Source organism: Penicillium malachiteum (assembly GCF_028827825.1).
Source record: "Penicillium malachiteum strain IBT 17515 chromosome Unknown utg000004l:1.0-4883003.0:1.0-4884900.0, whole genome shotgun sequence".
NCBI classification, from domain to species: domain Eukaryota; kingdom Fungi; phylum Ascomycota; class Eurotiomycetes; order Eurotiales; family Aspergillaceae; genus Penicillium; species Penicillium malachiteum.
In genome coordinates, this window is record NW_026643097.1 from 1,693,624 (window position 1) to 1,714,849 (window position 21,226).

At 47.1% G+C, this 21,226-nt stretch overlaps 6 protein-coding genes across 6 annotated transcripts; 3 read left to right on the top strand and 3 right to left on the bottom strand.

The window, feature by feature from the left end:
- Positions 1–379: 379 nt before the first annotated feature.
- N7483_008782 (putative MFS phospholipid transporter (Git1)) lies at positions 380–2,152 on the bottom strand (the record flags this gene model as incomplete). Its single annotated transcript, XM_057092209.1, has 6 exons — positions 380–460; positions 508–778; positions 832–963; positions 1,070–1,143; positions 1,211–1,828; positions 1,976–2,152. The coding sequence occupies 6 exons, from the start codon at positions 2,150–2,152 to the stop codon at positions 380–382; spliced, it is 1,353 nt and encodes a 450-aa protein (XP_056943383.1).
- A 1,674-nt stretch (positions 2,153–3,826) lies between these two features.
- N7483_008783 (uncharacterized protein) lies at positions 3,827–8,488 on the bottom strand (the record flags this gene model as incomplete). The annotated part of the gene is made up of 5 exons (XM_057092210.1): positions 3,827–4,992; positions 5,063–5,367; positions 5,430–5,538; positions 5,602–6,696; positions 6,769–8,488. 5 exons carry the CDS (start codon positions 8,486–8,488, stop codon positions 3,827–3,829), a joined length of 4,395 nt encoding a protein of 1,464 aa, XP_056943384.1.
- Positions 8,489–10,541: 2,053 nt separating this feature from the next.
- Positions 10,542–11,892, top strand: N7483_008784 (uncharacterized protein; the record flags this gene model as incomplete). The annotated part of the gene is made up of 3 exons (XM_057092211.1): positions 10,542–10,830; positions 10,886–11,506; positions 11,582–11,892. The coding sequence occupies 3 exons, from the start codon at positions 10,542–10,544 to the stop codon at positions 11,890–11,892; spliced, it is 1,221 nt and encodes a 406-aa protein (XP_056943385.1).
- A 350-nt stretch (positions 11,893–12,242) lies between these two features.
- Positions 12,243–13,736, bottom strand: N7483_008785 (F-box protein; the record flags this gene model as incomplete). The annotated part of the gene is made up of 1 exon (XM_057092212.1): positions 12,243–13,736. One exon carries the CDS (start codon positions 13,734–13,736, stop codon positions 12,243–12,245), a length of 1,494 nt encoding a protein of 497 aa, XP_056943386.1.
- Positions 13,737–15,736: 2,000 nt separating this feature from the next.
- Positions 15,737–17,342, top strand: N7483_008786 (proteasome regulatory particle lid subunit RPN7; the record flags this gene model as incomplete). The annotated part of the gene is made up of 3 exons (XM_057092213.1): positions 15,737–16,192; positions 16,264–17,090; positions 17,150–17,342. 3 exons carry the CDS (start codon positions 15,737–15,739, stop codon positions 17,340–17,342), a joined length of 1,476 nt encoding a protein of 491 aa, XP_056943387.1.
- A 675-nt stretch (positions 17,343–18,017) lies between these two features.
- On the top strand, positions 18,018–19,950 carry N7483_008787 (putative alanine aminotransferase; the record flags this gene model as incomplete). Its single annotated transcript, XM_057092214.1, has 3 exons — positions 18,018–18,150; positions 18,371–19,617; positions 19,693–19,950. The coding sequence occupies 3 exons, from the start codon at positions 18,018–18,020 to the stop codon at positions 19,948–19,950; spliced, it is 1,638 nt and encodes a 545-aa protein (XP_056943388.1).
- Positions 19,951–21,226: the final 1,276 nt, after the last annotated feature.

Genomic DNA, 21,226 nt, shown 5'->3' on the forward strand with positions numbered 1-21,226 from the left:
GTCTCGGAAATACACCACCGAGACAGACCACCAGCAGATCGTCACGGAAGATGCTTGCCATTCAGATGTCACATTAAGCATGTCATAAACTTGGATAAAAATTCTCATATCAATCACGTCGCAATGGGTCATCGTTGCTGGTCACATCTTGTCATCAAATCATCGGGCTGATTACCAAGGTTGTCGCGTGGGGTCGGATCCGTAACATTCAATGGGAAAAAATACAGGTAAGGCGAGGGCTGGGCTGGGTAGGGCGGGTCAGGCAGATCAGGGCGAGGGCAATTAAGCAATATAATGTCGACTAGAGTGACGGTATACTGGTGCAGCGATGGGCGATGGGCGAGGCGCGTGTGGGTGGTTCTGGTCTGGATGACCTCATCTACTTGCCGAGGGTCGAGGTGTCGTATCCATTCTCCGCCAGGAATTCGCGGAATCGCTCATCCTCGTGAGTGATTGTGTCCTTTAATTGATTAGCTTTGAACGGATAACAAATTGGAGTGGACATACCTGGTTGATCTGAGGCAGGAGGTACCACGCCAGGAAAGCACTGAAAATGCACAGAGAACTAGAAATGAAGAAAGGGTCTTGGCCAGCCCGAACCGGGTTGGGCGCGTTTTTCTTGGCAATGGGAAGAACGTAGGTGCCGACAAAGGCACCAATCTTGCCCATGGCAGCAGCATACGAGTAGTACTGTCCACGGATAGCGGTGGCGCTGGTCTTGGCTGCAACCAGACCAATGTTGTCACCGGGACCAAACTCACCCAGTGCAAGGAAAACACTATTCATAGGTTAGCATCAATAACAGTGAAGAATTAATGTGCTGAAACATACCCGTAAACCACAATAAATGCACCTATGTATTCTGTGGTGGCAAGCCACTTGTAGCATCCGGACATAATGAAGCCCACGACACCCTGAACGCCAACTCCGATAGCCAAGGTCTTCTTGGGGCCAAACCAATCACTGGAAAGGGCTCCAAGGTAAGAGCCTGGAAGATAGAACAGGTAGATCAGAGTCGTCCAGCCGAAGGTTTTCCAGAGGGGCGCAGTGGGGGGGCAAGATCAATGACAGCCACTTGGAAGAGTACAGGCTGAAGGAGTATGACGAGAAGTCATAGATGAACCAGATCAGAGAGACCACAAACTATTTAGTAGTTAGCAAACAAACAACAAGCCACCGATATTTTGGTCCATCAGGATTCAATCCTTACCAGGCGTTTCCAGTAGAACCTGATAATTAAGGTAATTGGGAATTTGTGCATGCGCTGACGGTTGAATTCCTCCGGTTCATTCATCTTGTATCGGAGATAAAACAGACTCAATGGAGGAATGACTCCCAGGCCGAGACAGATACGCCAAGCAGCCCGATAGTGACCTTCACCACAGATCAAGCACAGAATCATGGGGATAAAGGCCGAGAGCACATATGCGAAATCAATTTGGAAGTTGGTAAACATGATGAACCAGCGATTACGGTGGCCCTCCTTGAGTTCGCCCGTGTTCTCAGCACAAGCCACCGAGCCAGCAGGGTATTCACCACCGATACCAATACCCATGAAGAATCGGTATGCAGTCAGGGCAGCGAACAGACCATAGTCGCTATCTTTATAGCCATAGGAACCAGCTGCCAAAGCAGCAAAGACAAACAGAATGATGGTTGAGATCATTAGGGACCACTTTCGCGACCAATGGTCACTCGTGTAACCGAAGATCAGCATACCCACGACTGTGCCGGCGAACGCGATCGACGAGACATTTTGACTGGCGCTAGAGTTATCGTAGGCTGTCTGGTAAATTTTGCTGAGCATGGTATTCACTTGACCAATGACCTAAAATGGGAAAATGTCAGCAAATTGCTGGTGTGGTCCGTGTGGATACAGCTTCCCAGAATCACATGCAAATCATGTTACAGAGGATTTCATAATTTCGCATATTTCGGGGGCACGCCGCACACACTTGGAGAAATTTGAACTTACACCATTCAGATAACCATCGGAGAAGAGACCAGCACCACAGGCGATGGTAGGCCAACTGCGTTCCCATCGACCTTTACTTTTGTCCTCCAACGGCGGGAGGTCGTGTGGGGCACCCTCCTCCAAGGGACCAGGAGCCTTCTCCGGGTAGGTCTGGGGTTCAACTTCTTTCTCGTTCATGATTACGGGAGCTTCGATTGTCGAGTTCCTGTATGATGGGGGTAAGCTCAAATAATTCGATATACATGAGTAAGATTTTCCTTTGGGGATCTCACACCTTGAGTAAGAACGTGATGTCACGAGGGCAACGTGACTTCCAAATTTGGGATCTGCACTTTGGGGGAAAGAGCGATGGAAGAAGATCAGAAGAGAAATGAGGGATAGAAGAAGAGATTAAGTAGTGGAGGATCTGGTGAAATAGCTTAGAGAAAAAAAAATCATCAAGCTAAGAAAAAAAATAAATAAAATAATAAAATATTTACGCGGGACTCGGCGAGCCCGTTTAGCACCGAATAACTGCAGCCCTGGAGGGCTTGTTTAACTTGTTCATCGTGACCTAGTTCCTATATAGGCGTAACTCCCCCTGTTAGTTAGACTGATTTCACCAATCAGATAAAAGTAAGTGGGGATTATGGTAGCATCGACCTTCCAAGCCGGGGAAGGACCAATTAAAAGTTGTATCTCTATCACCCGGGCTTGGGGCCAGAAATTAGAATTACAATTTCATCGGTTTCCTCCGTGGATGCATAAGAGAAAGCTTGTTCATACTAGTACTATTGTAACTAAGTATAGGGTACGTATGCAATCACGGAATCCTGGCAATCCGTATGATCTGATTAAAAGACACGCAAGTTGAGATCATTGTTAAACTGTCATCCTATGAAGAGGTGCACGTGCGGTGGGGCCGAAACCCTTTTGTTTTGGGAACGAGTGGGAACTAATGAGAACTCAATGTACCAAGGTACAAGGCACAAGGGTAAGAGAAAACGCCACAACCTCGGGAATAACCATAATAAGCTGGTTGAAGTACGCCAGGGCTGATTTCTATCTATATGACTGGTCGACTGGGGCAATCTATTGGGGGGCAAAACAAGACAAAACTGACCTACTTGGAATCCTGAGGGAAGATAGTCGATAAGTGAGATGAGATAGAACTAACAATAAAACACTGCCATAATAAAGGTCTCGATTTGAGGTTCTAGATACTATTCTAGATGGCGGGAGAAATACCCACATGCGCACCTGCGCAGAAGCAAGTAGAGGACTCAAAGTTGAGTCGATGGTACTATGATGTACATGGACCCAGGGCTTTAAGTACAGGCCCGGGCTGATATGCAGACATAATGCAGTAAAACGGATCAGGTGGGGTCCAACCACTCATGGTACCGTTCAACATAGCTAGATCGATCTGCACGTGCATACCCTAGTTCAGCAGGATAAAGGGCCGTAGGCCCATAGCAGTATAAGAATCTGAAGGAGTATACCAAGCTATAACTAATTCAACTGGTTGATCATAGAGCTCTAAAGACCAGGTCAACGCAGCGGCTATACAACGGGATAACAAGCCATTCCCGTGAATCTCTCCCCTAGTACCAGTACATTTAAAGAGGTAGCTCAGCCTCCAGGGCTGACATCTGGAGATAAGGCATATACACATGTGGAGCCTGAGGAAGTTAAGGTCATTCCAACTTGAAGGTTATGGATATTATCTTCCCGTTTAGCTGGAGTTGGTGTACTTATCAATATCATGATGGAATGTTCGGTAATTACTCAATTTGACTGTCATTTCTTCTTTACAGAGCCTTGGAAGCTTCTCACATGAGCATCGTCTTATATTGACAAAGTACCACCTGATTAAGTGCATTCCCAAGGACCCGTGCAATTTGCCGTCATGTAGTAGAACGTATCACCCTCCCTCTTCCAATCAAAGCATGTAGCAGCTGGATCAGTAATTGTCCCAGGATGTACATAGACGCATTCACCAACATTGCCCCCGTCTGCATCTGCACAGTTCCAGGCCGTGAGATCCGACGAGGTTGAATTGCACCAATATGCAATGCCGCTTCCACAGATACCATCCTCAAACTTGATCACCGAAGCTACGCCACCTAAGCCGAGACCGCCTGAACCCTGTGCCACTGACAATTCCGATGAATCACACACTTTGCCTGATGCTTCTGGTCCAGCATACATTAGGTGCGAATCCATTACCTCAACACAATGCGCATCGATACAGTCATCTTCGTATTCATACTCTGTCCACATTGCCCAAGGATAGCTTGTAGCAGTTGGAGTTGCTGTGCTAATTGTAGTGCGGGATCCTGTGCAGTAGGAGATTGTTCCATCCACAAATCCTTCTGTGGCGCAGGCAATGATGTCTCCATCAGGATCGGCAAAGGTATAAGGGTATGGATCGCCAGTAGGGTTGATCGAGATTGTTGTTCGTGATCCGCTGCAGTAGGAGATTGTTCCATCCACAAACCCTTCTGTGGCACAGGCAATAGCGTCACCGTAGGCATCAGCAAAGGTGTAGGGATACTCATTTGAGGTAGTCATTGTGGGCAGAGCTGTGTAGCCGCAAGGACTGGAGCCACTCATGGTTGTAACTTTTTCGGATGAGCCACTGCAAGAGCACCAGGTGTCATCTGTTCCACTGTCGGGATCTTGCTCCTCTATGCAAAGAGGATTCGATGTGGCTGTAGCCCAAACTCCAGATGCTGTCGCGGAGTACTGCGCGCTCGCGTATAGAGTAGAAAATTTTGCGCCAATTTCCTCTCCAACTGAATTCAGATCTGCCAAGTCGTCCGTACTTGGCATACCTGTTTCGGCAATTTCAGAGACACCTGCAGCCCATACAGTTACGGTACCAATAGGAGTGCTTGTGGATGAAGATGTAGATGTAGAGGAGTCTTCTTCTTCACCAGATTCACCACCACCCCCACTGCTTCCAATTTCACTTCCACCAAATCCCCCAAATCCTGGTGGACATTCAGGACAACCGCCAACGCAGAAGATCCAGCCTATTGATTTAGTCAGATTTGAAGAGCATACAGAAGAAATTTCAATCACGCGATGCCAAAGAGTACTTACAGTGCCCTCCACAATGCGAGGATGCAGGGCATGATGGTCCGGAGAGAGATGTGGAAGACTGAGCTTTGACAGTCGTTGTGACAGTGTTTAGTTCAGGATCAGGTGTGTTAGTGGTGGTTGGATATGGGTGAGGTGTCACTGTGGACGTCGTTGGAGATAGTGTTGTCCCACCGACGACTGATGTAGAGCCTCCGAACACACCAGTGTATGGGGAAGATGTGTAGGTGAGGTTTCCACTGGAAAATGCCACCCCGGAGATCGTGCTAGTTGTACCACCAATGACCGTAGTATTACCACCGACAGTACTGAAAAGAAATGGTCAATTATTGTGATTCAGCCAAGTTTGTTTCCTTGGATATCTACTCACGGGATAAATGTGATAGGGAATGGTGAAGGCTCAATGGAACTCGTCTGGTGGACGATCGTTTGACCAGGAGTGATTTGTTGGTTCCACACATTGATATAATTCGTTTGAACTGAAAGTGAAGTCAGTATATTAATGTTGACAATCAAAGGAGCAGGGGGTATTGAAATCTCACTTGGCTGGATCGTCAAGCAGGTTGGGATAGTGTAGGTGGGGAACAAGCTATACACATCGACACTATCATCGATCAACGTCGTTGTTTGAACTTCAGTAGCCCGCCAGCTGATGTGGGTACACCATTCAGGGAAGTCAATGGTGGTGTTGGTGGCGAGGGGCTTGGGTGGCATGATCATGTAGCATGGCGGCGAGCAAGTCACCACAGGAGTAGGCTTTGTCCAGAGATCGGGGTCAATGTAGATTGTCTGTCCCCCAGTATCATCTGAGTCTGAGTCTGAGGAAGTGGAATCAGATGATACAAAAGCTTCTAAATCAATAGCCCATTCAGATGTCCCCGCAAAATTGTAGGTTTCATAGTAGGCTTGTCGCTCAACTTTGGTATCATTCGTCATATATCCAACCCATTGTGTGGAATTGTAGACAATGAAATCCGTATCACTCGTTGACGTAAAGTTGGCTGAAGAATCACTGGCCAAGATGGAATTGATCTCAGCGTTAGAGATATAACCAACGGTATCAGTGCATTCACCAGCGGCACCGCCAGTATCCCATGTACAATCTGAAGCTGTACATCCGGCCTCCGTCATATGGAAGGAGCGGCCATAGCTACTCACTCCCACCATGACCTGATTGGTCGCGATTCCAGCCTTGGTGATCATTGCTAGAGCCCACATGGTTTCGGTCATATTGATGTGTGAGAAAAGACAATCACCAGCAGTGCACCCCAAGTCAGCCCATTCACTCCCCAAGTCCCAAGTGCCATGAAGATCATAGGTCATATAGTTGATGTAATCAACCACATCAGCCATATCGGAGATGGGGAACTGCTTTAGATACCAATATGAAGATGGTGCGGTGATAGACAGAATCGAGTCACTGGGTAGATAGCTTCTCACAAGCTTCAAAAAGGCAAGGTAGTTATCACCCTCATCAGAGCTACCAGCTGGGATACCAGGAATATCTGGCTCCCCAGGGTATTCCCAGTCAAAGTCCACTCCATCCACGCCAGTATCGCTCACAAAGTTAGCCACATTTTGGGCCAGTGTATCTCGGTTAGTAGCATCTGTTCCTTCGCGAAAGATCATATAGGTGTCTATATCATATAATTATTAGAAATTCAAGTTTAGTAGAGTTGAGGAGGGAGTAAAGTAAGGGAATAACATACCTATATCCGTAGAAAAGTCCCAGCCACCAAATGAGACAATACGCTTAACTCCACTTAGAGCCACAAATTGTTCAAATTGCTCTTCCATGTCATCCATATTAATAGAAAAGTCGGAAGCAATATTTCCAAATGCAAAGTAAACATGTGTCCACTCAGATAGGTCGATTGATTCAGGCCACATCTGTAGGCATGATCGGTTGACGCTACTTGCTTCATAATAGCCGATGGCAGAGTAGTTGGAAGGAGGAACAACCCAGTTAGTGATTGTTGTGCCACAGTTAAAAATGCACCCATCAGATCCATTGGCAGCTGTTCCAGGAGCACCTGAACTAGCAAGGGTGTCATTGCAGTACTCTGGTGTCGTTCCACACTGGCCCCACACGTCACAGCATGCATTCAAAGGACATGGGTTATAGCCTCCCCAATCCCATGAATCACTGCTATTAAAGACAGTTCCATTCACTTGGGGACCACAAGCCGCATTAGCGATTGGGAGGGGATAAGGTACGTTTCCAGTAGATAAGCAGATCGATTGGCCGGCCTGTAAATCATCGCAACCGTACCAGCCCCAGGTGTTATTATTGTAGTTGTCGATTTCATCCACAGTAATGCTATTCTCTGCTGCGATCTCTGAGCAAGTATCACCAGACTGCACATCATACGTATAGCAAGTTCCATTCGAGTATGCGGAGGGAGCGAAGTCTGGCAACGCGCCAGAAGAACAGCAAATATACTGACCGACTGCAAGAGTTGAGCAGAGATCAGATGCAGTGTTATAGTCATAGAATTCGGCATCAGTGATATCACATTCAGAGACTAAGGTGGCACAGCTGTCTCCAGACACAACCTGAACGTATGAGCATGTTGACGTCCGAGGGTGTAGATGATTGTGACCATGACGTGATCGAATGGAAACAGTGGTGCCATTGTTGTGGGCAGTCTTCTTGATATTGCCAGTTTCCCTCATCCACCCCAGCGTGTTGACAGAGGTAGTTTGATCAAAACCAGTAATACATTCGCCGCTGTGCCATGCTTGGACATACTTTTGTACAGCCGTCATATCGCCATTGAGGTCAAGTGCAATTCCTAGCGTACGGTTCGAATCGGCACCACAGTATTGAATAACCACGGCACCATATCTGTCACTTTGTACGGCTGAAGAGAGAAGCCTCAGAGCCTGTTCAACATTGTTGGAACTTTGAAGGTTTGGACCGACATAAATTCCCGCAGCAGTGGAGTTGGAATAACCGAAGATTAAAGACTTTTGGATGTTGGCAGTCATATAATTCGCCAAATCTTCAAGTAGATAAGAAGAGCCATTATCAGAGGAGTCAGAAGGCGAGGTAGTTGTGCTATCCCAGGTGCCAATCACGTAAGTGATATTCGACTTGACAATTTCTGTCGCGGACAAGCCCTGAGATCCCCCACTCAAGTTGCTCAAACCATCAACAACGCACGTATGGATAGTTGAATGGGATTGTGTGTTGTTCAGGTCATTGTAGATGTTGAAGTCAAGTAGTACGGTCTCATTACACCTCGCCACTCGAGACATGCTTGAGTACACAAACCAGCTAGATGGGTCATAGCTTGAGCAAGTATCAGGACAGCGAGATGGTCTCTGGACACGCTCAATGGCAGCATAGTCGGACAGAGCAGATACCGGGGTGAGAGCCCAACTTAGGGCCAAGAGCCCAGCGGTGGCCCAAGAAGTTGAATACATTGCACTTCAGGGCACCATGAGGCGTCTTGGGAGGAAATGTAGGATAAAAAACAAAATGGAAGTAGAGAAGAGATGATAGAAGAGAAGGGGGAAAAGAGTGACTTCTTGTTGAATACTAAACGAGAGTTATTCTCAGAGCAAATTTCGTGTGTGGTTTATGGAAATTTCTCGATATGAGACTAGGTAGTTACTAGTAGTTTTTATAGCTTAGCACCGGACTTTGGATGCTCCTCATGGTGAAGGTCGCTCATGAAATGATACACTAAGAACTTAGGGCAAGAAACTGTACGGAAACTAGGTACTCTGTATGAATTGCTGTATTTCATGCTTCCTTAAAAACGCACATGTGCACGTGCTTGTTCTCTCGCGCGCTTCATTTACAACATTAATTTACTAAAATAGCGCATACGGCCTTACGAGTTAGCAGCACTTGAGATTTGATACTCCACCCAAGTTCCGAGATCATGGTACAGGGTGTGAGTAGTAGACCCCAGGTGCCGTGTACTAGTGCTGGATTGGGAACTTTGCCACTATGTAATTCTTTCTGCGCTAAAACTTCATATGTAGTAAATGACTTCGCTTAGCTAGAGGTTTTACTAACGGATCCATTGCAATGGGTGGGAATGTAACATTTGAAGTCATTTCAACATCGGGCTTGCCTACCTAAATGAGGGTAGATCAAGACTATGTAGAAGTCCGAATCCGAGTCTTTACAACCTTTAGTTCAAATGTTCAAATGTTGGCTCTATACATAGTACATAGCTCCACCTGGGCACGTGTGCAACTTCAAATGTTAAAGACTTCCCTGAACAGTGAACAAATAGGGGCCATAGGGTCCACTGCCGGTGACAGGACCTTAAACCCACTCTCGTATCATCTTCGATCCTCTAATATGTAGTAGCACACTTCAATGTTTTGACTAGCTCCGTCGACTATGGTCTATCATGGGAAAAATTTCAAATGTTTTCCCTCTATATATGATGGGATCTATACTCCGCACGTGCATATTGCTTGATCTATGCCAAATCCCCCCGGGTAAATTAATTAGTTTAGACTTTAACATTTGAACTTCCCTGGCGGCTCGGCTCTCAAACATGGAATCAGCCCCAGCATTACATACTGAGGGTTGTCTCTTCTCGGGGGCCGACGGTTCAAATTTTGCTGTCTCCAAGTTTTACTAGTAAAGTGGATGCCAACAGGGTCAGGCTTACGCGTCACCCGCCCCCGGCCCCGGGGGGCTATTCAAATGTTTAACATATTTGGACCATTTATATTGCCTCGGCTACCGGCGCCCCACTCTGTACTCTTTGACTCGATCGCTCAAATGTTCAAGTTGGCGCTAAGCTTCTACTATCAGACCCTAGTTTACAGCCCGTCCACTCATCTGCCGGCGTTCAAGAAGTTCATGCATGGTTTCCTTGTGGCTTGGCCCCTCCAGGGCTTAGAGCCCCCTGAGCCCCTATGGGCCCGTATGACTTCCGCTCCGAACCGAGATGGCAAACCTCACAGATGGTAACACCCATAGAAGGGTTCGGATTCGAACCAGGAGATTATACGAGCCTTGCCTCAATCCTGATTGTTCGGAGATTATCCGTACTTCATAGCTTGACTCTCAAGGTCCACTTCACTCCTTTTATCTCAAAGGTTGAATTATTGTTTCAAAGCAAGTTAGAAACTTGGGTCACATTTTAGTTCAATGTCCGGTTTACCATCATCTCCGCTGTTTCCGGACATTTAGCAGTACTAGTATTGAATTAGCTCCGAGTCGTAATATCTCTGTATGGCTCTAGTACTCCGTAGACCTGGAAAACATGACAAAAATCTGTTCAGCCCCTCTAGTGTGCACCCGGCTGCTCGCTTCCACATATAGGCTGTCGCTTGCCTGCATGCAGTAGAATATAAGCTAAGAATTTGTACTACAATATTGACCGGATTCCATTCTGCTCATTTGGTTCTTGATTCATTGCTCTGTCACTTGCTGCCATAGGAAGAGATGTTCAGATTAAAACTGGCATCAATCTGGCTCACTATTAGTCTAATAGTGGGCCAGGCCATGCTCGCTCATAGCAGTGATATCGACAGCTATTTCACGTTGCCAACAGGGGCAGGGGAATGCAGCGGCGCCAATACCTTGAACTTCCTAAATGAGATGCTAGATGATGCCACTACGCTCATCCAGGGTATGGTAGACGCAATGGATGCCGCTACAGCATCTGCTACAACTGAACAAGCGGCAAAAGATAAGATAGTGGCACAAAAGCTCTTCACTTCTTTCTTCGGAATCGCGTTCGATGGCAATGATGTTTTGGCTGAAGATGAGGATGCATGGGCTATTGTTCAATGTGAGTAAGATATCCATCACATCAAGAGCATTGTTCACTACTAATATCGCAATAGCTGCAATCAATAATGTCAACGAGTTCCTTGAGACTGAGGCTTATACATGCGCTAAACTCCCTCCGGTCTTATTTTGCGACAATTTCGGAAACGAGTACGAATGGAATGCTCAAGCGAAGAACGCAGAAGGAAACCCAATTGAGATGAGTGATGGCTACCAGCCATCAATTCAAGATCTATACTCTACAGCATACATGAAGTCACAATCAACCGTGCCGTACTGGATCCCAGGCCTCGACCGTTATATATTCACTGAACCGGGCACCGATGGCGTGAGCTTCTGTGGGGGTGACACAAGTTACATTGGATGGACCGTTTACGGCTACCAGGGTGAGACAATTCCCTATACGCTGGCCGATGGCAGCGAAGAATACGAGGCATATGAAGCTTCATCGGAGATTGTGGTCATCTGCCCCACTGTCTTAATGGGCGAAGCTGAAGATGTGGAGCTGCTGGCAAATGTCCCATATACGGCGCCGTTCACGGACACAGAGCTAAGCAGTATTCTGCCCTTATCATCTACCTTTTTCCATGAACTGTTTCATATGACAACATATTGGCAGGGTGATGATGTAGGGCCAGATGCAGAGGAAAACTCCGATTATGTTAAGGATTTTACATGTAAGTCCATTCACAATCAGGAATTGATATTCCCGACATCAACCTGGAATCTAAAAACACTAACATCAACTCCAGACGACCTGTTCAAAGCCCTCGACCTTGCAATGGGTGTACTCGTGGTGCCTCCCGACGAAAGTTCTTCGGACGCAGGAAGCGATGCAGACTCAGGAAGCGACTCGGGGTCCACTGACGTTGAATACTACTCATTTGAAGCAGCTGCGCAGAATGCGGAGTCCTATGTTTTCTTCGCTGTATCCTGGTGGAATTACGCAAAGACGTGGAGTGAAGGGGACTCGGCGGTGTTCTATACTGGATGTGCTGAGTCCTGGGATTGGCTGGGTCCTGTAACTTCATGCTCCAGCTCTGACTCTGACGATGAATCCTGAGTTTTCCGCTTCAATATGTGGCGCGAGACTTCATTGGCGAGTCCTTAACGGGAGCAGTGGGGTATAGATATGATTCGTGATTTCCATGAAGAAGCTTTTGTAAGGAGCACAATTGGCCTAGTAAAGCCGCTTCTTGTTATTGAGGAATCCAAAATTTTGAACATCGTGTATGCTCTCTCGTCTTGTTTTGGTTTACATTTCTTCTCTTGTGCTTTCCGGTGTGTTCAGGAGATGACTGGAAGAATAAAATCTGATGCACTGTGTGTAATTATCATCTTGGTATTTCTCTTGACACTATGCCTTCTCTATAGCCGTCTTTCGAGCCTATTTTTCAGTTATCCTATCACCTGTTAGCGTGAAGCTACTAAAGAGACATAAGATTGCACATCAGTTGAGGGGTCATTACCAATTAGAGGGCCTGTGAAAGGCAGAATTAGCATAGTACACAAAGAAGTTGGAGCATGACCGGACCACTTACCCCCGGGTAGAAGCTTGCTTCTTTCCATTCGTGGCCTGGCTCGCAGATTGTTGATCCATTCATGGATGGGAATGTCAGTGTGCGTACCGTTGTACCATGCCTCAGTGTGTCCAATGGTACTAGTAAAACCACGACTAAAGCCATCTCGAACATTGACCTCAAGACCATAGCATCCGAGCTTATATAGTGATAGGCAAGTTAGGGATAATTCATCTCGAATGGTGTTCCAAATGCAGCGCCAGGCCTGGATCATCTCGTCCTTGGTAATCTCAGTCTTTTTCAAGTCCTCCGCACTACTAGATTCAGACGAGGGCATGGATTTGTAATTGAGATTCACGTGATGTAAGCTCAGTATCCGCAAGGTTGGCTGCGCTGTGCGTAAAAGCTCTTCGAAGCTATTATAAGTAATCTCCACCCAACAAAGGTGGAGTTCCATGAGCCGCCTGAAGTTTACGCGCTCGACAAGGGAAGTCAAAGAATATGGGCTCATATTTCGATTGGGGCACCATTGGCCATAAGTCAGAGATTTTAGCGAGGGAGCAGCCTCGACAAGAATGGTGTGCATGAAGTCGAGTGAATTATCTTCGGGGCTCTCAGCAAGTTGGCAGAGATGCAGAGTTTCCAATTCTTGCACAAGTGGTATCAAAGATTGCTGTATACTTTCTGGAATCGTAAAAGCCGCTGCTGTACAGCCGAGATGGAAGTCCTTGCACGTATCGATTTTTCTGAGTGGGCGATTGGAAGCAACGATTGCCTTGAATAGGACCGACAATATTCTAGAGTGGGCCCGTGCGAAATCGACCCTGTCCCGCCGTGGAATGTAGAGCTGAATCCCACTTCTGCCACAAGGCACCCTTCTTACCAAGCTGCGCAGCCCTAAGCATCTGGGGAAATATCTTTCTCGACCTGCTACTCGGTAGGCCATCGTTAAAGACTGTAGTCCGATCATTGTTAAGTTTTCAAACTGTGCGACACATCGAGTAAGGGTGTCTTCAAAAGCCCCGGAATCGAGAAGGCGACAATGTTCCGCAACCTCTGACTGATATTGCCCATAGTCCTGCACTGAATGGGAGGTGTCTCGAAAACGGGCAACACTCATGTTGCTTTCTCCCTCAAATAATACTGGAACAATCAGAAGCTCCTTGACATGCGTTCGAATAAATTCATTCGTAGTAAATTGTTCGAGGCCATTCAATCCGTCTTGTGAAACAAGCATGCATATGCTCTTGAAAAATCGATCAGCGAATGCCTCTCTTGACTTTGCGTGGAGAATTTGGCAAGTAATGCGAAGCGCACACCACTCTGATGGTTCGAGATAGCCACAGATCTGACTCAGAAGCTCCGTTGGAAGATTTGTTATGGACATGTTGATATGACTTCTCAGTCATGTGAAAGGATCATTTCAAAGTTTTCCGGTGGGATATTGAGGAGAGGAAATCCAAGGGACAACGGACAGAGCAAGAGATGAAGATTAGCCAGGAGATGTGGTCTTAATATTCGAGGAGAGACCTCGAAGAGTTTATTCGTCTTTTATGGTCGGAAGACTAACAATATAGCCATTATTGTGTCCTGAAACTTAATGACTAAATGCCCGGCGTTTTGATTTGAGACTTTCCTCCGTGGCACTGCACTAAACCGGTTGGGAGAGGGTGTTTGAAAGTTCCTAGGTGGTTGTGGAATCATGAGCTAGCATAAGCTAGCTAGTGCCTAGTACCTGGAGTCTGGAGAATGATTTACCCGTAGCGGGTTCCCGACCCGGCTTTACTATTGGCCGGGTTTCTATAGGTGTGTTTTCTAGAGAAAAGGACTTCATACTACATACCAGTGCAGAATGACCAATGATCTTGTCAATATAACAAGCTATTTCCTTATATATCTCCCACACTCTTCCTCACAACCACCGTGAGTACTCCTTTTCTGACGGTATGCTCTCGAGACTCAAAGTGAGGACAGGCACAAATATGAATTTTCAAAGTTCCCAAGATGACTGATGAGGTGCCTGATTGAACGAGACAAAGGGTTATGGGGAATGTCATTCCCCAAGAATTTTCATCACCAAATTCCAAGGTTTAACATATCTAGAACACGAATAGGATTGGGCGTCATAGGTAGCAAAAAGGCGGCGAAAGGTCTAAGATAAGACATGGAGGCCCATGCTTTCTTCAATGATAACCTTGGAAGCTTTCAGCCACAGTATTTGAGGTATGTCAAGGAAATAAACTGTAGGAGGAATTGATCTCGGATGTCCCAAGCTCGCCGTCACTCCTGATTTGGCTGATCATTCAATGGATCAGGATGAATTCAAGTCAACCCGTTTTCAAAGAATCCGTGGGGTTGGCGTTGCAGTACGCAAAATGTCTCAGAGCTAGTGCGAGTGATCTCCATGCGGGAAATATGGAGTTCCTGAAGCCTCGTAAATCGCATTCATTTGGTAATTGAGCCAAAATAGGATGACCTATGGGTCGAGCTTGACTGTAGTATTCTCCGTATGTCAAAGCTTTGAGAGAGGGCACGGCTTCGACGAGAATCATCTGCCAGGGCTGAACAAAAATGCTTCATGACATGATGGGCCAGACCTGTCGCTTCGGCACCAGAAAAATTTGTATTGCACATATCAAGGTATACAAAAGAATGATTAAACAGGGCAGCCGCTTATCAGAGCTGAGCCCGCTAAGCAATTTCTTTTGCTCTTTCTGTATATGTTTTCGCATCACAAAAGTGAGACAAGTTGAAATTCGGAGGTATCCTTTCTTGTAAGCTCTGTAGCCCAACGAAGGGTCGAAAGTCACTCCAAAACAAGTACTCTCCAGTATGGCGCCCGAAAACTAACCTTGAGAGACCATAACCCGATCGTGGACAGGTTTTCAAGCCATTTGAGACACCATGTAGGTCTCCAAAGCTCTGATCTTTAGAATTCCAAGATTATGCGTTATTAAATTTGGTGATGAGGAGGATTTTGCATTGTACTCAGTACAAAGAGGTGGCTCAGACGATGTGTGCAGGAAGGTAAGGTCATTGTGGAATCTTCCTGGTTAGCTGGAGTTGGTGTACTTGGTGTACTTGTATGGAATGGCCCGTAATTATGTACTCAATTTGACTCATTGAAGTCGTCTCATGGAAAGAATGACTTGAGATATCTGAGGAAGTAGACATAGGTTCAAGGTTAAGTCCTCTTAATTACGCTGTAGGGCATTGTCGCCTCAGGCATCAAGGAGACTCGGGCCGGAGAAACATTCCGCCAGCTGAGCTTGGGTCCAGCTACGTGATGCACCGCTTCCTCAAGGTCCATCTCATCACATCCTCCACATTCCGATCTCTCCCTCTGTTTCTAGCCCATTCATTAGCCATCAGTATCGAGCCGCCATCATGGGCTCTGATCCCCAGTATATCAAGTTCCCCGATCTCCTGCTCGCCCAACATGTCTTCAACCTCTCCAACCCTGCATGCGCCCCATCCATCCGCCAGTCCTCGTTGAAGAAGCTGCAAGATGTCATCACGGAGCGCAAGATGGCTCCCTTCTACCGGCATCTGGCCCACCCAACAGAGGGTATCCTGAACAATGCCGGTGAGGGTGCCACACAACACCATGTCGGTAACTCGAAGCCTCTTATCAGCTCCAACATGCTTGCCTCCCGAAAATCACCCCAAAACATCGACTTTCCATGGGATGAGCAACTTTATCAATCTCTACTTGAGGATAACAAGAAGGAGTTGGAGACTATTCAGAAGGAGGAGGAGGAGGCAGAGGAGGCTGCCGGCGAGACGGAAGTACAGGCTGCACGAGGAAAGCGAGCAGAATTCTGGTCTCGAGTTGGTGATAAGGTAACAGCGAACTCCCAGTCACAACCCATCGAGCATTGAAGTGCAAATTTTAACCTAAATTCTCTGTATAGGAAAAAGCCATCGAATCGCACGAAGCTCTCCTTGATAAGATTGGATTCCTCGGCACCAAGATCGACTTGGTTCTGGCCATGATTCGCATTGGCATGTTCTTCGGTGATGCTCCATTTGTGAAGAAGACAATTGAACGCGCAGAGACCTTGGTCGAGAGTGGTGGTGACTGGGACCGCAGGAATCGCCTCAAGGCATACAAGGGATTGCATCTGCTTACCGTCCGCGCCTACAGCCTGGCCGCTCCCCTCCTCCTTGACAGTCTGTCAACATTTACGAGCTATGAACTTTGTAGCTACTCTTCGCTAGTCATTTACTCAGTGTTGGCGGGATCTTTGTCCCTCAAGCGGGTAGACTTCAAGGCGAAGGTAGTGGATGCACCGGAGATCAAGGCCATCTTGGGTTCTGGGGAAGATCAACTTGCGGCTCTGAAGGGCGAGATCTCATCAGGCCCTGGTGCTCGTGAGGAAGAGATGAAGGATGCTACTGTGACACGATCAACTCCCTCTGCAGCCACCACCGCCATCAATTTGACCACCCTTGGCACAGGTTCCAGCGAGCAAGCAGAGAGTGAGGTGCCTGTCGATTTCTCCCCATTGGCCAACCTGGTCAACAGCCTGTATAATGGAAACTACCGCTCATTCTTCGTGGCCCTTGCTGCTGTGGAGGATCAATTCCTGACCCAAGATCACTACTTGCATGAGCACCGAGCATGGTTCGTCCGAGAGATGCGACTACGCGCCTACCAACAGCTCCTTCAGAGCTACCGAGTGGTGGGCCTGAACAGCATGGCCAACGATTTTGGTGTGACCGTAGACTATCTAGACCGGTATGAAACTCTTGCACGCACTCCCCATGATATTTATAGACAATGCTAATTGATGATAGGGATCTGGCCAAGTTCATTTCCAGCAACCGCATTGCCTGCACGATCGACCGTGTCAATGGAATCATTGAGACCAACCGACCCGACGATAAGAACAAGCAATACGCAGACGTGGTTAAGCACGGTGATGCCCTGATCACCAAGCTTCAGAAGTATGGACAAGCTGTCCGTCTTCGTGGAAGTGAGCGCAGTTAAGATACCTAGTAGAGAGGAATTGTTTGTACCTTAGAAACGAACCCACAGAAATCATAGTCCATGTTGTCACGGCTCAATATTAGCTCTTTTAGCATTAATTTTCTCAGATCTAGAACAATTGCTGACAAAATAATCTCTTATCTCGATCTTTATGAATAATTGATCTAGAAATTACCTTGAGTGGATCGTATATATCTTGATAGGGGCCCCCGCAGTCGGGCGGCTCCGGAGTGACGGAGTAACGGAGTGATGATGGGGCGTTCCCCTCAGCAGTTAGAGAGTCCACTTGGGCTCGGACAACAGGCTTTCCGAGGGGAAGATCGACCTAACGTCAGCCTAGACTAGTCACCTGGCATGCTGTACTATCATGCACATGTGTGATTACCAAAGTATCATTGAGCTATTTTTCTCACAAAAAAAGCCTCAGCTGAATGTTTACGAGGACATCTGGAGATCCTTATTGTTTATAGACTGTATTGTAGTTCAACTCCGCACTAGATATCTATCTTGGGTCACCGATATGTGGGGATAAAGCATGCTGACTCACACACCGCCCACTCGGTCCCTGGATTGATACACAAGGTCTACTTTTTTTTCTCTTTCGCGCTGTAGCCGTTCAACTTGTCACCGCGCATCCCAGTTTGGGTGTTCCAAAAAAAATCAATTCCCGCAACTATGTCCTGGCAATTTAAGCTCACAGCCAGTGTGCGGGCGTCTCCGCTGCGGGCACTGACTACCCGGCCGAATAATGGTCTCCTACTTCGCCCGACCGTATACGGTGCTGCGGGGAGGTTCTCCGCTTGGTCAGGTACGTGCTAGGGTGGGATGATCTGTTGCGCCATATATAGATGGGTCGACTCCCGCGGGGAAGGATTGTACCCCCATCTGACGACGTCGTGTGTCGACCGTTTCATCCTGCAATTTCAATCGTTATTTGTACTTGAACTTGCTCTACTCTAGCATTTGGCATTCATTCGTCTTTATTTTTAACATATCTCGAACTAACATCCTCTGGGTAACCATCTCAGACTCTACCATGACTCAAACCATCACCTACGCTAAACGGACCTTGTCCACCACCCAACCGAGGAAAAGCTTAAACCTCGATAACATAAACCAGAACGTCCGCGCGGCCAAGTACGCTGTGCGTGGAGAGTTGGCTGTCAAGGCTGAGGCTTACCGTCAGCGCCTCACCGAGGGTGATAGCTCGCTGCCCTTTGACAGTGTCATTTTCGCCAACATTGGTAACCCACAGCAATTGGACCAGAAGCCTATTACCTTCTTCCGACAAGTACTAAGTCTCCTCGAGAACCCTATACTTTTGGAGAACCCCAAGGTATTGAAGACCTCTTTTGGATATAAACAGGATGTGATTGATCGGGCAGAAGTCTTACTGGGCAATGTGCAGAGCGTTGGTGCTTATAGTCACAGTCAAGGTGCTCCCGGAATCCGCGACAGCGTTGCCAAGTTTATTGAGGAGCGTGATGGATTCCCTGCCAACCCGCAGGATCTGTTCTTGACTGGTGGTGCCTCGGCTGGTGTTGCCACTCTTCTGAATGTTATTTGTAATGATTCCAACGCAGGTGTACTGGTCCCAATTCCCCAGTACCCGCTGTACACTGCAACATTGGCATTGTTGAATGCGCACTGCGTTCCTTACTACTTGGAGGAGCAGAAGGCCTGGGGAACCAACGTCGATGTAATTAAGCAGTCGATTGCCGAAGCCAAGGCTAAGAACATTAATGTGCGCTCTATCGCTGTGATTAATCCAGGCAACCCGACTGGAGCCTCTCTCAGTCCGGATGATATCAAGGCAGTACTTGATATCGCCGCTGAGGAGGCTCTCGTCGTTATTGCCGACGAGGTCTACCAGACCAACGTCTTCACTGGCGAGTTCGTCTCCTTCAAGAAGCGCCTTCGCCAGCTCCAACAGGAGCAGCCTGGCAAGTACGATGACGTGGAGCTGGTTTCCCTGCACAGTACCTCCAAGGGCATGGTTGGAGAGTGTGGTCACCGTGGTGGTTATTTCGAGCTTGTGGGCTTCGACCCCCTGGTTCAGGAACAGATTTACAAACTCGTCAGCATTGGTCTGTGCCCGCCGGTCGTTGCACAGTGCTTGCTGGAGACTATGGTGAACCCTCCTCGTGAGGGTGAGCCTAGCCACGAGCTGTATCAACAGGAGTATAATGGAATCCGCGATGGCTTGCACAAGCGTGCTCTTGCCTTGTACAATGCCTTCCAGCGGATGGAGGGTGTAGAGTGCCAGGAACCTCAGGTGAGTTCAACTTTAATCTCATTCTATCCGTTGTCGTTTTGTCTCTTGTCGGTTTAGGCTAATTTTCTTCTAAAGGGTGCTATGTACCTTTTCCCTACTATCAACCTCCCCAGCAAGGCCGTCGAAGCCGCTCAGTCTGAGAGTCGTGCCGCCGATGAATTCTACTGTCTGGCCTTGCTGGATGCTACCGGTGTTTGTGTCGTCCCAGGCTCTGGTTTCGGTCAGAAGGAGAACACACTTCACTTCCGCACAACTTTCCTTGCACCTGGCACCGACTGGGTTGAGCGCATCGTGAAGTTCCACTCCGAGTTCATGGAGAAGTACCGGTCATAAATTATAACAGAGATATATAAAAGGTAGATTGGATTGCCATAGATCCGATGCTCCTCCAGGGCTCTGTTATTCCTCTTATTTGATACCATATAGACCGTGACTCTACCTACATATTTACTACTACGAACTGCTATATCGAACATTTGAATTCAATTTAGTCCAATCTCATTCAATTTCAATTTCTATTTTCCATGCTGTATTTGTCCGATTATCAATACTAGTCCCTCATTTCAACTGAAATTTGTAGATTTGTAGATGCCAGTGCTTCTATACCTAGGTAATACTTGACCTATGGGGCCAAAGTACTGGTAGGTACCCGCTAGTCCACAGGTAGTACTAGTGATGAAAGCGAACCACCTGGGCATAGTTCGAGACGTCGGTTGCCTTTTGACAACCCGACTAGTACCGCCACTAATATAGACAGTATGCAATCCATCTCCTAAAGCACGTAAGCTTAAGGCCAGATACAAGCTTTTCATCCCAGAGACTAAATTAGTCCGTTCAAACAAGACTCCAATTGTAGTCCCTTGCAATAAGGAACAACCCTGTTCCCTGTCACGATGATCCTTTATTTCAGAATATTCCATCATGTCATATTCGACGTATCAATATGCAATAACCTGTAGGTCACCAAAGAAAATTTGAACCTGCCACAGATGCCGAATTATCCGAGCAAGTCATACTAGTTCTGCACGAATTCATTGGAATGGAAGCCTCCTCGCAACACGGACAATGTATCAGTCTCCCTTGCTTCGTCCACGAATCTCGGTCGTCGCGATTACAATTCTTAGATCCGGTCACCAACTCGACTATTAATTACAAATTATTCGTCTCAAGCCCTGAAAATACTCCTAGAATAGAAATCGGACTCTCCTAACACCGAGAGCGAGGTATGTACCAAAAGCCTACATAGTACGAATGTACCAGAATACTACTAGGAATGATAGTCTGATCTAGATCACCCTTGGCATAGTGTCACTGGCAACTTGAATCAATATTGATCATTTATTCCGATATTTACAGTCTGAATACTAGTAAATCTACTCGTTATCAACCACGTAGTACTATACCTAGTTCCAAATTGAACCACATTAATCCCAGATCCTAGCAAGGATCCCACATAAACTCAGGCTCGTCCAACAAGCACTAGACCAAGGACTAGGAGATCCCTACACGCGACAACACGACGGACCGTGCAGAGCTAAGCATTAGCCAAGGCCATGCATCGAAGGCTTGTATTCCAGAGAAGCGCCGTGTAAGGCTAGAAGATGCCGAT